General features: G+C 44.2%; 2 protein-coding genes across 2 annotated transcripts in view; one reads left to right on the forward strand and one right to left on the reverse strand.

Moving 5' to 3' along the window:
- The window catches only part of il17c (interleukin 17c), a gene marked incomplete at its 5' end in the record, with an annotated part of 26,153 nt that extends 19,131 nt beyond the window's left edge, over positions 1-7,022 (forward strand). The window contains one exon of the mRNA XM_083653144.1: positions 6,704-7,022. Coding sequence (XP_083509270.1) covers positions 6,704-6,722 — 19 coding nt within the window. The 3' untranslated portion in view covers positions 6,723-7,022. The remainder of the gene's footprint in view (positions 1-6,703) is intronic.
- On the reverse strand, positions 6,731-15,951 carry LOC310791453 (voltage-gated potassium channel regulatory subunit KCNG4-like; the record flags this gene model as incomplete). Its single annotated transcript, XM_083653145.1, has 4 exons — positions 6,731-6,748; positions 8,433-9,233; positions 14,157-14,550; positions 15,587-15,951. 4 exons carry the CDS (start codon positions 15,949-15,951, stop codon positions 6,731-6,733), a joined length of 1,578 nt encoding a protein of 525 aa, XP_083509271.1.
- Positions 15,952-16,586: the final 635 nt, after the last annotated feature.

The raw sequence follows: 16,586 nt of genomic DNA on the forward strand, positions 1-16,586 counted from the left end.
TGTGTTGGGGACAGCGTGAAAAGCGGCTGGCTACTGCACATGCATCGGAGGAAGCATGTGCCAGTCTACTTGCCCCAGATCGGGTGGAGCAACGTGAATACAACTGTGACTAAACACAGTCAATAACAACTCAGTGTGATGACAGTTTCAAATGTATGGATAAACATATTATACTGCTGTACACACAGGATGAAACAGATCTCCAAATCGTGTATCGTGTATCTTGAAGTATACAGTATCATATACCTTTTGTTGACCCCATACATTAAACTGTATACCCTACAATGTTGAGAGGTTTAATTTAAGAGGTTTGCTGGATATATGATATATAAGTGTGCTGTGATAATCACATCATTCCCTTGTCATATCTGTTTTTGCTGTTAAATAAATTGTGGCATCATAAAGGGCTTTATTGTCAGTGTTAGAACCGTTTTGGGGCTTCCCCTGGACTTCATCAATGCACTAGTCCGATGAAACAGCTGCTGCTCATATTTGAATTTATAAAACAGATGGTTGCAGTCCTCCCTTCTGATTGGCTGAGTCATGTTTTATGATGTCACGTAAAATCCCTGATAAACACACACCTGTGCCTGCCGAACAGCTAAATGAAATATCATAAAACACATTATGATTGTAAAGTACTCTATAAAACACACCTGTAAGCGCGCCACATCAGCATTCACCATATTCACACGACGGCCATTTTCCTCTGACATCACGCTCAAGGTGGGAAGCTCAAATGCTGTTATCAATTTCTCTCTGCCTCCCAACAGACAATAACTGACCTCACTCTTTCCACAGGCTTGCTGTAGGAAAGTTAGCATGGGTCCACAAATTAGAGTTAGACTGTAGGAAAGAAGACACCTGGGAAATTAACTTGGTTAACATCCATAGATGATTAACTAATACTTCCCACTAAAGGTCATGACCCCTAGCTTAATTGACCATTTTTGGTCAATTATTATTGAATGTAAAACTGGTGAAGTTTTTTTTTGTTTTTCTTATTTTTCTTTCCCCCAAACCTTATTATACCTTCAGATGAAGGTATACATACCCAAATATTTATTAATTTTCAGAATTTTAACCCTTTATAAGCCAGTTTGTCTTGATTATAAAAACAATTGCTTTCTGCTTGTTTTAGCTTTCCACAATTTCCCACAAGATAAAATCCAAAGCGAATGCTTTTGGGTGGGATTATATAATGGTTTTAATGGGAAATTTAATTAGCCATTCATGGTCATATAATGTTTGTAGTGCAAATTTTCGTTTCCCGGGGACAGATGATGAGCTGAGGTACTGAAGTGGGCAAATCCTTGATATAAGATTTTTCCATCTTGCTATGTGGTTTTATGCTTGCTAGTTGCTGCAGCACAAGTTGCTGCCCACTTGGGACAAATAATCCAGTTTCATTTTTGACTGCGACAAGCCGACACACACAACTGCCACACAACTGCAGACGCATTTTCCCTGCATGAGCGGTTTGGAAGGTGTGAGACGTTCATAGGTCTGAGACGTTCACAAGTGAGACGTAAGTGATTTTGTGTGTCCGCTCGTCGCACAGGAAGTCGGTACGAGCATGATCTGTAGGCTAGGCCCCTCCCCCGGCTCCCTGGTCAACACCATTGGATGTAAAAGAACTGGATAGGGGACGAGCCACGCCCACAGATGCATTTGGACGGAGGCTGCTCACTGGCGCATGAAGTCATCATGGAGGGTTTTTCTTCCTGGTTTTATTTCCTGACAATGCGGCCTCAGGCGAAGTGTGCATGTGTGCCATGACGTATTCCATGACGTCTCCCACCCCTCCCACCCATGGATATATTAAAAGAAGAAAATACACCCGTATACGGCTCTTAGTGGCTTCTGAAGAAAAAATGACCCCATAAAAAATTATTTTATGTCGTTTTATTCTTTGAGTGACACCCGGAAAAAAATCCCCTGGGTTTAACAGCTGCCGGGGCCCCTATGCAAATGGATGGGAATTTTCCTTTCTGGGCTGCATGGCGTCACGTGACTTGCAATACAGAGCTTCGCCACCATGTCCAAATGGCTTCACAGCCCAGCGCTATTGCTGGGGGCTTGGTCAACACACACAGAGGGAGAGAGAGAGAGGGGGAGAGAGAGAGAGCGTCTCGAGGTCGATAGTGAACAGTAAGCCGGTGAAACACGCACGCACGCACACACACACACACACACACACACACACACGCACGGCCTGCCTGTCTATGACAAATCACAAAATCACTATCAACTATAAGGGTTAATAACCCATCAGGTGCTGGCAATTTCAGTCATTTCAATAACCAATCTTGTAAAATTCAAACAAACATCCATGAGCAGGGCCGTAGCTAGCTATGAGGACGGGGAGGTCCGGACCTCCCCTAATATTTCAGCCTGCCAAAAAAAAAAAAAAAATTTTTTTTTTTTTTTGCAGGCCAGGCCAGGCCACTCACTGAACAGCAGGCCAGGCGCCACCTACTGGTTTACTAGTGGTTTTATTACTTTATTCAGGTTTAAAGTGGGTGCATCTCATTGTAAAATTGGACTTGGCCCAAATTGGGCTTCAAACGGCCCAAATCAGGCTTCAAACGGCCCAAATCTGGCTTTAAACGACCCAAATAGGGCTTCAAACGGCCCAAATCTGGCTTCAAACGGCCCAAATTGGGCTTCAAACGGCCCAAATTGAGCTTCAAACGCTGAATAATGACATCACAACAGTATAATCCTAATGTTGATTTAAAATGATATATTACTCTAAATATGGCTTAAAAAGGGGGGGGAAAAACCTCAATTTTTTTTCGGCGGCGCCCGTTAATCCGCCTCCCCTTGCTGGACCTCCCCTATTTCGGAACCCTGGCTACGGCCCTGTCCATGAGGACATTAATATTTCTGTTGCAGAACTTAATAAGATTGTATCTTCCACCTGCTCTCTTGACCCTGTCTCCAAATACATTTTAAAAGAGTTGTCAATAGTCTTTCAACTCTGCTCTGAAAACATAAAGGGCACTTGAGATTGTTTTTTTCCCCCTGATGCCTTTAAACTGCTGTTGTGAAACCGCTGTTGAAGAAGCCACACACACACACACACACACACACACACACACACACACACACACACACACACACACACACACACACACACTCACGCTAGATACATGCATGCACACATGCATGCATACATACAGTACATACATACCGTTACATACATACATACATACATACATGCATACAAACAGTACATACATACATACACACATACATACATGCATGCATGCATACATACATACATACATACTGTACATGCATGCATACATACAGTACATACATACATACATACATACATACATACATGCATGCATGCATACATACATACATACATACATACTGTACATGCATGCATACATACAGTACATACATACATACATACATACATACATACATACATGCATGCATGCATGCATACATACATACATACATACATACATACTGTACATGCATGCATACATACAGTACATACATACATACATACATACATACATACATACATGCATGCATACAAACAGTACATACATACATACACACATACATACAGTACATACATACATACATACATACAGTACATACATACATATATACATACATACATACTGTACATGCATGCATACATACACTACATACATACATACATACATACATACAGTACATACATACATACAGTACATACATGCATACATACATACATACATACATACATACATACATACATACATGCATGCATACATACAGTACATACATACATACAGTACATACATGCATACATACATACATACATACATACATACATGCATGCATACATACAGTACATACATACATACAGTACATACATGCATACATACATACATACATACATACATACATACATGCATGCATACATACAGTACATACATACATACATACATGCATGCATGCATGCATGCATACATACTGTACGTACATACATACATACATACATACATACATACAGTACATACATACATACATACATACATGCATACATACATACAGTACATACATACATACATACATACATACATGCATGCATACATACAGTACATACATACATACATATATGCATGCATGCATGCATACATACAGTACATACATACATACATACATACAAGGCTCTCCAATTATAGTAGTAGGATTAACATGTGTGCTCTTAAATGGTGTGTTCCTGACATTTAGCAGAAACAACGCTTCACACACCATACTTCAGACAGTGTATCATCTAAAATGCCTCCACATCATGTCCTCGTGTACATCTTGTTTATTGCTTATTTGTTACGTCCCAAAGTCAATCTTCAACCATCAACTTCAAGACAAGCGACGTGTCCATCAGCTCTGTCCCAACAGATACAGCAAAAGCAACTTAAGTGAGTTAGCTAAAGGGAGGAAAACAAATCACATGGAACAACTCTAAAGTAAACAAACAAACATCTTTTCAGTGTGAATTTGTTGAAAAGAACAGTTGAATTCATCATGATGTGACCTGCATGGGGAGAAAGGATTACAACAGGGCTTCCCAACCTTTTTTGGCTTGTGTTGTGACCCCACTTTGACATCACAAAAATCTAGGGGCCCCCCAGACATTCACATTCCGGTACATCGATAATATCATTAGTGACATCATCAGTGATGTCACATGTAACAGTATGCTGATTTTTTCCCCTCAGAATTCTGACTTTTCGGGAGGTACGGTGGTGCAGTGGTAAGCACTATCGCCTCACAGCTCGAAGGTCGTGTGTTCGATTCCCACCTGGGACGATGTGAACGCTGAAGGAATGCGTGCCCGTCCGCATATCCTCGAGTGCCCACCGCCCGGGTGGGGTCGTCAAAAGGGCCTTTCTGTGTGGAGTTTGCATGTTCTCCCCGTGCCTCCCGGGGGTTTCCTTCATATAGGAACCCCCTTCACAAAAACATGCAATATCCTGGTTGCTAATGTGGTTCCTCCTCTGGTCGTTAAGGGCGCCTGGTCAGAGGGAAGGGAACTGGTTGGAATAGCGTGAACCTCCCACGTGCTATGTCCTACCGGTGAAGCTTCCTCTGTCAGGTGAAAAGAAGCGGCTGGCTGACTGCCCATGTCTCGGAGGAAGCATGGAGCCAGTCTCGGCTCTCCCCAGATCGGCAGAGGATGGAGTAGCAACCAGGATTGAGAAATCAAGAGAGCACTAATGGGGGATAAAATGGGATAAAAAATCTGAAAAAAAAAAAAAAAAAAGAAAGAATTCTGACTTTTCCCCCTCAGATTTCTGACTTCTGAGAATTTCAGACTTTACCCTCAGAATTCTAACTTTATTTTCAGAATTGTGACTTTATTCTCAGAATCCTGACTTAAACTCTGAACAAAAAAAGACATGTGTACAATGAGAGTTTGGGTACCACCCATAATACCAGATATCATTCCTTGGCATTTAAGTAGCTCTTCACACAGTGTCTCATGCAGGTCTATTTTCTTGCAGCAGGTCCAACACTCAGGCAGGTATCTCTAAGTCAGTGGTTCCCAAAGTGGGGGTTGGGGCCCCCAGGGGGGGTCGCTGGACACCACTGGGTGGGTCGCGAGATGATTTCCTGAATGTGTGAAATCGGCCTAAAGAATATATGAACTACAAAATATGTGAAATACAATTTAAAAACTATTCAAAAGAGCACATTTGAACCATAATTGTTTGTTTGTTTGTTTACAAAATGCACACCAATGTTTGTATGCTTCAACCACCTCCGGGAATAGTGGGGGTCACAAGCCTCTGGAACCGTTATTTTGGGGGTTGGGGGCTGAAAGGTTTGAGAACCCTTGCTCTAAATCAGGGGTGTCCAAACTTTTTTGAATGGGGGCCAGATTAGATAATGTGAAAATACCGGGGAGGGGGGGGGGGTGGGGGGGGGGGGGGGGGGTGCTGCTTCTCGCATCATATGGGTTATTTAAAAAACCCCACATACAATTGTACTCTAAGGATTTTGTTTACCATCTGAAAACATTAGTTCTGCCTGTGTTGTTCCTACTTCGAGCTTGTCTACAAACTATGATAGTGCTCTCTGTTGTGGAAAATTTGATCATAATATCCCTATATTCTATTATGTTTTTCTATTTAGGCTTTTACAATGTGGGTTTGAACTTGTGTCACTTTGGGTCCTATGTTGAGAAAGGTGCATGTTTAGTTCAGGTTCTCTGCTGTGCGTCGGGGGCAAACAGAACCGCCCTGTCAACATCATGATAACAAGAGAGTCCCCCCGTCTTATCTGCCCACTGCAGAAATGCCATGTTTTGCTATGTCTGTATAAAAGATGATTTGCATTGTTACTTATTTATATTTTTATTATCTATTTTTGTTTATTTTTATTTTGTACTTTGATTTTGATTTTCTTTTCTTTTTAAGATAAGCCTATGTGCAGATAGGGAGAGTAAGCTGCTCTCCAACACTGACTCTGTTATAGGGTGCAGGAGTGTGTAAGTCTGCATCTAAGAATTTCACCCTGCTTTAAGCTATAGTATTATTATACTAGCAATCGCTAGCTATTATATTATTATTATTATTGACTAATTAGAAAAGTTGACTGCTGCAAAGTTTAAGTTACACAATTGAAAATGAGTTAATAGGCATATTCGGTTCCGGTACTTTCATCCTGTTTCATTCTGTGTCCTGAGGCGACCTTCGTGGGGCTGATGATATTGTCACGGAGGCCGCGGATCCTGTGATACACAAGAGCACATGCAGAGACACAGATACTGAAGAGACTGAAGCCCCAGGACGAAGACATCGCTGACCAGAGACATTGAGAGACCACAGAACTCAGAGGCGTTAGTGCAAACAGAACCGCCCTGTCAACATCATGATAAAGAGAGGGTCCCCCCATCTTATCTGCCCACTGCAGAAATGCCATGTTTTGCTAAGTCTGTATAAAAGATGATTTGCAACATGCTTGTATCAGACTTGTCTCCTCCTTTGGCGTAAGGAGAACGTCAGGATGCCTGTGAATTTGCCTCAAATGCTTACAATAAATACTCCAAAACACAGTCATGGATTTTTTTTTTTACTCTGATTATCATCTCTCATCTAATTAGACACAATAGCATAAATATGTCTACAACACTCTCATCGTTATGTGGATGAAAAATGCCATTGAACTTGCTTGATTAACCAATACTGTGTGGAGGGAGGGCCGCATATAGTATATTTTGAGAGACAAGGCGAGAGCCACTTCAAATCGGGCCGCGGGCCGCATTTGGCCCCCGGGCCAGACTTTGGACATGTCTGCTCTAAGTGAAAGCTCCTGTGCTGCTTTTATGCTTGACACACAATCATTTGGACATCAAATTCAAGGATTTCTCAATGAGTTTCAAGTCTTGTTAGGTGAAGAAAAGAAGAAGAAAAAAAGATAAAAATGTGCATGTTTTGGTCAGAATTCGACATCTTAAGCCTCATGTTCTTGTCGAGTTCAAAACAAAAACCCAATTGAAATCCTTCATTCGAACACACATCTCCATCATGGTTTCCCCCCTCAGGTTGTGACGTGTTGATCCAAAGATAGAGAGAGCTGAGGCATATTGATGAATTTGGGTGTTGCATAAGCCTGAGTAAACCCTGCTTAGTGTGTCATCTGATGTCTGATAGTCCACAGATGTTACCTAGTGTGTTTATATGAGCTGTTGCTGTCTTGTTCTGCTCCGTTTGTCACGTTTGTGCTGCCGCTGCCCTATTTCCTATCCATCTGATTGGATTACATGCTAGTAGCTTTGTTGCCGTCAAATCGATAATAATGCTGTCGAGTGCTCATTTGTCTTGTAGTGCCTAACCCGTATCAAAAAGCGTTTGACCTTGTGCCAAGCAATCAGTGTAAATACACCCTTAATTGATAGTGCTCATTAAATAAAGCTTAGATAAAACAGTGTTCCGTGTATTTGGTTGAAAAAGTGTGATAATCATTCGCCCGATAAGATAGGCTACTATAGGTCGTTGAAAGCTTAATGGATGTAAGCATACAGATTATGAATAGACTAGAACTGGAAGTTTAAGTGTAACACAATGTCCATAGTTTGCCTAAGTCACGCCCTCTTCCGGGTTCAGCATGGGACCTAAGAGATGTCATTCCCTATTCGTTTGAACTACTTTGAACAGATGCTGCAGGTAGAACACGCTTGCCAATTTAAACATGTAACAAAATCGTAAACATGTTGTCCCACACCATGCAGCGATGTAGTATCCACCCTCGGGTCAGTCCCATTCGTTGTCAATGCCGCCCCCTAGCGGCACAAAGTCAATGTTACAGTGTGACTAATGGACGGAGACCGATGCGAATGGGTCCGAGTGTGCAATGCATCGCCTGGCCCGTCAGAAGGCTGTAGATGGAAGCTGAGAATGATGACTCCCGCTTGCCATTAGGGCGACTTTGTCTCCTCTGGACAGAGGGTTGGGCTCCTCGGGGCACGGCGAGAAATCCGCTTTGACCTGTGACTCGGCGGCGAGCTCGGCGCCCCTCTCCTCCTTCCACACCCTCTCGTACTCGTGCTTCAGCTCCTGGTAGGAGCGGGAGAACGTGTGGAAGATGGAGGTGGCCGGGAAAGCCATGATGAGGATGCCGCTCAGGATGCTGGCCAGCGCGATGATCTGCCCGGGGATGCTGTGCGGCACCATGTCGCCATAGCCCACCGTGGTCATGGAGATGATGGCCCACCAGTACGTGACCGGGATGCTGTCGAAGCTGCGCTGGTGCGCCGTGGCCGCAAACGGCGCCAGTTCGCTCTCGGCCAGATGGACCAGGGGGGAGTAGAGCGCCACGGCCACGCAGACGAACAGCAGCAGCAGGCCGAATTCCCTCATGCTGCGCTGCATGGTCACGCCCAGAGTCTGCAGGCCCAGAGAGTGGCGAGCCAGGCGCATCACGTACAGGATGCGCAGGGCGCGCAGCATGCGCAGGATCAGCCCCAGTTTGTCCAGGTAGCCTCTGCCGCCGCCGCCCGACGGGGCGGCGTCCTCCGGGGAGTCGTCCCTGACCTCCACCAGCAGGGACACGTAGTACGGCAGGATGGCGATGGCGTCGATGACGTTGAGGGGGCCGCGGGCGAAGGCCAGCTTGCTCTGGGCATTGACGAACCGCAGCACAAACTCCAAGGTGAACCAGGCCACACAGACGGACTCCACCACAAACATGCTGCGACACTTTTGGGAGCATTCGCCCTGCGGACACACAGACAGACATGCAGCGAGGAAAAGACACTGAGTAACTTGAATGAGATTCAAATGTTCCTCAAACGTTCCGCTAACTTGTGTCCTTGAGACGAGCCCATATACAAGGGGCCGTAAAACGTCAAATAAACGCAGAGTCCCAAATAGACGGCGGTCCTTTATAGACAACTGGGTCTGAAAACAATTTTTGGTAAATAAACGCCCAGGCGTTTATTTGAAGTTTTACGGTAATAACCTACAACCACATTTTGGTTTTGTTCAAATCTATATTAAAATTTAAGATTAAGATCAATGTATTTGCCAATACTAAAATCCACTAATCTTGATCAAAATATTGAGATTAATTGGCAGAATTAAGTGTTGCATTATTATTATTATTATTATTATTATTATTATTAAAAAAGGTTAGAACACACTTGTGTGCAGTTTCCTCCACAGCGTTGCTAAACAATGCTGTGTGCCATTCCTGAGCTCATGTGTTTGCATTAGCTACAACAGAATATATTCAGCGACGCCTTGGGCTAACAAGAATGCTGCATGAATCATTAGCCACAGGCTATACTTATCCATGGGTTAAATCCAGAGGTGGGGCCAAGTCATTGTGTTTTGCAAGTCACAAATAAGTCTCAAGTCTTTGACAAGCTACCTACCTACCCTGCTCAACCTGCCCTGTGGCCATTCTTATCTTGCCGTGCCTCGCAAAGGTGTCAACACCATTAAAATACTGCTTCCTTGTTATTGTAACTCCACCTAAGTTGATCTTGCTGCTTGTCGACAGAGTATTAACTTACAACACTCAATAATTTCAAGAATCTGTCTTTTTTCCCAGTTCAGATCTTTAACTCTGTGGAGGCCACATTGGTGTGACAAGCAAATTATTCTCCCTTGTTAATATATACAGTATATATATATATATATATATATATATATTTATATATACATACAAACACACACACACACATATTACAACGTGGTGCTACCACCCGCGTGGGGTGCTTATGTGCTTGTAAGATATGTTGTACATGGGATCCCACGCAAGGGGTCTATGAGAAACCAGACGGGTGAGTTATGTCTGTCTTCCTTGGATTCTTCCTGGAACTCTGCAAAGAACTTGAAAGCTGAATGGCAGAGCTGTTAAGTACAGTTTTGAATGAAAACCCACACACACACACACCCACGCATGCACGCACACACACGCACACACACACACACACACACACACACACGCACACACCCACGCACGCACGGACACGCACGCACCCACGCACGCACGCACGCACGCACGCACACACACACACACACACACACACACAAACACACACATAATTTTGGAGCATGGGCATGACTTGCTCTCACTGTTGCTATCACTATCACTTCCTCCACCCAACACAAAATATCGAGTGTGTTTTCCTTCAAGCAAAGGGATCTAGTATCACCGCCTGTACATAGTATCTATGGTGTCCCCCTGGGGTCAGTAATAGGCCCATTTTAAATGCTGCTTCCTTTGACAAAGGCTGTCGTCACAATAACCATTGACATTGTTAGACAGATAATAGATGATGCACGGCTTTATTCACATGTCAACCAGAATGACAAAGCCTGTTTCAATAGCCGTCTCATCTGTTCTGTTTCATCATACGCAAGATATGTCTGCAAGACCTCGAGTTAACAAAGACATTGGTCTCCTGTCGAACAAGTTAAAAGCAACCATGGCTTCTTCTCTGACCTCAATGAAGAAATCCAAGTTAAGAAGGATGAGACAGTTCAGCTCTCATCAACAATTAAAGGGATAGTTCGGTTTGTTTGAAGTGGGGTCCTATCAGCTAGTTCCCTACACTAACTGAAATAGGTACAGTGTTCTGGACGCTGAGCGCACCGTGTATCGAGACCCGGCACTCTGAAGCAACAGCCTCCACAGCTCTGTCTCTCTAGTACACGGGGCCAAGAACTAAAACGTAATTTAGCCACCTAAAACAACGCCCACCTAAACAAATCGATATCTGTGTACATGCACGCTCTATTTTGACAATTTTCAACGCTTTACTTTTCCGCCAAACAGCCGTCTCATTCGGCACTACTTTTTCTCCCAACCGTACAACTACCGTATTCCTCCGCTAAACGCCTCCCATTTGTTCTTGCAGAAACTCCGCCCCCACCAGTTGCAAGTCATTAAGGCTCGTTAAGGTTCTCCATGCATTCTCCTTGGATGTGGCATACTTAAAAAATAAAAAATAAACAATAACAGCCGCCCTGGAAGCCGGATCGACAGCCCTCGAACAGAGTGAAGTCATCATAACATCATAACTGAATCGCTTTGTTTGACCAAGTAAATCTTTTTTATAAGCATTTTACAAAATGTCTGGAAAAATGAATGGCTGACCAGTGACCACTTGCCCTCAACCATCCAATGACACTCAATCATGAGGCTTAATCTTCTTGGAAACTATTTTTATTTTATTCTGATTGGTCTTAGATTTGTGTCATAGTTCTGTGGAGCCCGAGATGAGCCCGACCAAAAAATAAAAAATAAAAATAATAAAATGTAAGACCCCTTCATACTGAGGGCCCCTGCCCAGGTTGCCCATATGGTAGATCCGGCCCTGAGTGAGTGATTCAGTGATGTCACTCGAGCAATTATGATGTCATCAGTGTGTGATGTCATCATGTTATGATGTCATAATGTCATGATGTCATAAAGTCCAACCCACATTCAGTCCCTTCATAATTCTGTTTGAGACAGTGTACAAGTTGGTGTGGTACTGTGACAGATCTGAAGGAATGGTTGTTCGAGCAGGGCATGACGACAGGCAGCTCCTCAGTGCTGCCTGGGCAGGAGACCTGGACAAACTGAGGAGCCTGCTGCAGGAAGACCGCTTCAGAAGGTGGATCAATGAGCGTGGCACCACTCTGTGGGGGACCCCTCTGGAGAAGGCAGCCTTCAGGGGTCATGCTGCCTGTGTGGACTACCTGATTACCCAGGGAGCACATGTAGACCTAGCTGACAAGGATAACTGGACGCCTCTCTCCTTTGCCATATACTGCGGTCACCTGGATAACAATAACGTCCGATAATTCATCCAGAATCCTTCCTGGGCATCTCGAGGCTGATCTGACCGATCAATTGTCCAGGTTGCCGCTTTTTCAAGTGACTTTTATGAGTTAACGTTACAAAGCAACCAACACCTCTGCTGTTGCCAGGCAACTGCTTGTGCGCGTGCGAGTATGGTGCCCGTGTGTCAGCTCGTTCACACGCTGCCTGCAGTTACTCTAACGGCCACCGGCGTCAGTAACAGTGACAATTGACGGAATGGGCCTTTAAATAAAGAATGTGTGTACTTTTCCCATCTCTGCCCCTACCCACCATACGAATCCCCACTCTCTATGACCTTCCTATTCCTAGCTATGGCACCTAACCCCGCCCTCCTTCCTTGATGGAATGGACAGTCGTGAGCAGGGTCGTACTAGGACTGAAAAACGGCCCTGGACTTTTCTGGACCAGCCCACGGCGCGGACACCCCGCAACCCCCGCCCCATCGACGCACAAACACAAGAGCAAGCCAAAATTCTGAGGGGGCAACATTCAGCGACGACCAAAGGTATCCGCCAAAAATGTTGATGGCAATGAATTGATGCGTATGTGACGCACAGTGGGCGAGCTGCAGGGCGGGCAAGCCTAGGAGTCTCGCACGCTATGCGCGCGAGATTCCTAGGCTAGGGATTGCTACTAATAATAATAATAATAATAATAATAATAATGATTATTATTATTATGAGAATGCATTTCTCCATTGCCGAATGATACTGTTGTTTAATTTGTAATCAATTATTCGTTACTTAGCCTATTGCAGACAGCCCCTCATTTTTAGTTTCAGATTTCTGTGTGGTGCTGATGGACAGCTCCTTTCATCGTTAAAATGAAAGTGCTCTGGGAACAAATGATTTGGCCTCCATAGCGGGTGCAAGTGTATTATGGGGCTTTGTAGAAAGTGACACCAAAACTTGGCTGAACTCGTACCATTTCATATAAAAAAAGGATTTGCCTTCCCTATTTGATTATAAAGGCTTGGGTGTAGCGATGGGTATCGTTTGGATTTTATCGATACCGGTTCCGGTATCGGTACTGCCTATTGATACCGATACTTATCGATACTCTTATCGATACTACTCTCCATAATTTGGTGTAAAAAAATAAAGACATGACATGAAAAGATGAGAAAAGATTCAACAGTTATTTTGCTATTACTTACTACAAGTTAAATTCCTGAGAACCGCTGTGAATTATTCAACCTAGTTCACCTATGTAGTAGAAACAAATTGGAGCACTTTGACCAGAGAAAACGGCTGTAGTTTTCCATATGTCATTCTTGACTCCCCGCCAGAGTTTCAAAGGAAAAGTTGCCAGCCACCGCCAGGGTTTCTGATCATTTTCGGTAATTTTCCACGACTCACAGAATATTTTCTTCTATGACGATGTAAACACTTTCATGGCTGAAAAAAGAGTTTGTTTCTGCCTTCTTCCGTTCTTTAGTTATCGCCGTATCAGACTCTGTTGTTGTGTGATTCAGCAACGCGATGCCTCCTATCGTAAAAGTAGTTTTCTTCCAAATATACTACCGATGTTTTAAATATTTGAAACCTGCCGCAAGCGTAGTGACAGCACAGGAGTGTAAACACGCAACACCAAACGCCTGGTGCCGCTTCGTCATCTTTAGGGAACGGTCAAAATAAATAAATAAAATAAAATAAAATACCGATAGCAGCACCGAACGTCCAGGACCTTATCAATACTCCTGGTACCGACCAACCAGGCACCGGTACCAAATAATACCGGTGCTCGGTACGCACCCCTACTTGGGCGTGCTATATAAACATGATGGAAGTCACGCGCCCAAGCCTAATCTGCCTCATACACACCCTGGTTTCTTCCTCTCTGAGATCCGGCATGGTGCTGATGCACAGGCTGACCACAGTGATGAGGACCATGATGACGGAGAAGCAGGCGAACACCTTCCCTGCCAGGCCCGAGTGAGGGTTCTCCACCATCTCCCGCAGTCTCCTGAGCAGCCTGTGAGTGCCCTTGTCGGCCACTACGGGCACTTTCTTCAGCGTCACCCGCTTCTGCCTCCACTCCTCTTCCTTGCGCTCGCGCTCGGCTACCTCCTCCATACGGGTGGCCATGCGGCGGCGGCAGCAGCGCTCCATGTGGCCGGCGTCCACGCCCCAGTAGTCCAGCTCATCGTGCAGCGACACGGCGCACAGCTCCCGCAGCAGACGCAGTTTACCCGCAGCCAAGAAGTTGAGGATGACCCTGCAGGCAGGGGGTGGGAACAGTGTTGGGCAAGTTACTTTCAAAATGTAATATACTACATATTACTAGTTACTTTCATTTGAAAGTTACTTTACAATATTACTTTCTGTGTAGAGTAACTCATTGCTTATTACACTACTTTTGCATTACTTTCACCAAAATAACAGCAGCAGTAGAATCAATGACATTGCCGCCCCGGAAACCATCCCGAAAAATAATTTCAACCACCTTGAAATCAGTGTTAACAGTCCAAAATTCTAAATGTTATTATTTTCCTTTGTTATTGTCATCTATAGTGGTTATTTGCATAAAAACACACAGTTTGATTAGGAAATGATTGTATCTTTTTGAAATATGTGCTTTGATTTAATCAAATGTAACTCAATTTGTAACTTGAGTTACTTGACAAAGTAACTGGTATAATATTACTGAAATCCTATAAGTAATAAGTTATATTACTGAGTTACTGCTAAAAGTAATATATTACATGTAATATGTTACTTTTGTAATGAGTTACCCCCAACACTGGGTGGGAATCATAAGTTTCATCACGATAACGATACGATAGTTGCTGATACAGTATCACAAAGTCGGCCTCGATACGATTTTTCGATTCAATTCAATTCAGGAACCTGCAATCGATACGAGACGATATCACAACAACTCACAAAAAGCACAAAAAATATGATTTGACTATTTTCTTTCTGAGCTCTTCCAGACATTTAAATGGAAAACTATTTATTCTTTTTAATTAAAAGAAATATATAAAAATAGACCTGTTCTTCACTGTAAAGTGCCACATAAAGTGCCACAAAGTGCAAATGTTTTTTTTTATCAGTTAACTTAAAGAGCCCTTGATGACCTTTCAATTATTAACATAAGTCATGCACATCTATGCTTCATCAGCTTGGATTTACAAGGCGTATCTTAAAGATGATGATGTATATATCGATATTTTCACCTCGCATCCATATGATACTATCGACTGATGTAACGATACTTTGATCTAGAGATCAATGTATCGTCCCACCCCTACCTGAAGGCCGTAGGGTTGCGGTCAAAGAAGAACTCCTGGCAGGTCTCGTCGTAGTCGTCGCAGAGCCGGGCGATCTCCTCCGGAGTGGTGCAGAAGCGCAGGCGGCCCAGGCGGCTCTGGGGAAACTGCTCCAAGGTGCTCCAGGGGAAGGCGTAGCGGTTGCCCCCGACATTGACCAGAACCTGCACGGTGTGGTCGACCACGTACGAGGCCCCGGGGTCGCGGAGCAGCTGAGCGCGCTGGAAGTACACGCCCTTGACGGTCTCAGTCTCCGGGATCTCGGTGAAGAAGCGGTCGAGGCTGCTGTCGTCGGTGCTGAAGGAGTAGGCGCTGAAGTCGTGGTTGGCGTTGCTGATGATGGGCATGCTGGCTTCAGGAGGTGTGACGGGACGGAAGACTTGTCTGTATGTCCAGGTGGAAGGAGAGGAGGAGGAGGGTCCACAGCAAAGTTCTGATGACAAAAAAGGACAATGTGTTTTTGTATACAAAGTTCTCATAAAATGACATTTTAATGCCGGATTGTGTCTGATCGATGCAGGGCTGAAGTGCTGGAATCTGGTCTGAGCTTCTACAGATAGCTCTGCATCTTTGTTGTTCCTTAAAGGTTTTAAAGTTTTTGCATTTGGTAAGATATGGAGACTGTTTATTGCCTGTTTTGGTCTTGGCTTGGTCTCTGCCCCATCTGTACCTGGTCTCTCAAACTCAATTGGACATGATCTTGGAATTGCCTCAAGCCCTGATTTGATGTAGATGTAGGTAAACCTCCTTTGCTGACTTGTCTGTGATTGTGACAGATGACAAATGTCCCACGTGAACACCGCCTATAAGAACAGTCACAGTACTGGACCCTGATTGGCTGACAACAGCAGCTCCTCATTGGAGGTTCAGTGGAGGCTTTCCAGTTCAAATGCTGCAGGAATGTTCAACTGGCGTGATTGCGACCCCCCCCCCCCCCTCTCAGACCCCCCCCCCCCTCAACAGGTAAATGCACAATTTTCAA

The sequence above is a fragment of the Poromitra crassiceps genome, assembly GCF_964638095.1.
Source record: "Poromitra crassiceps genome assembly, chromosome: 16".
NCBI lineage: Eukaryota > Metazoa > Chordata > Actinopteri > Beryciformes > Melamphaidae > Poromitra > Poromitra crassiceps.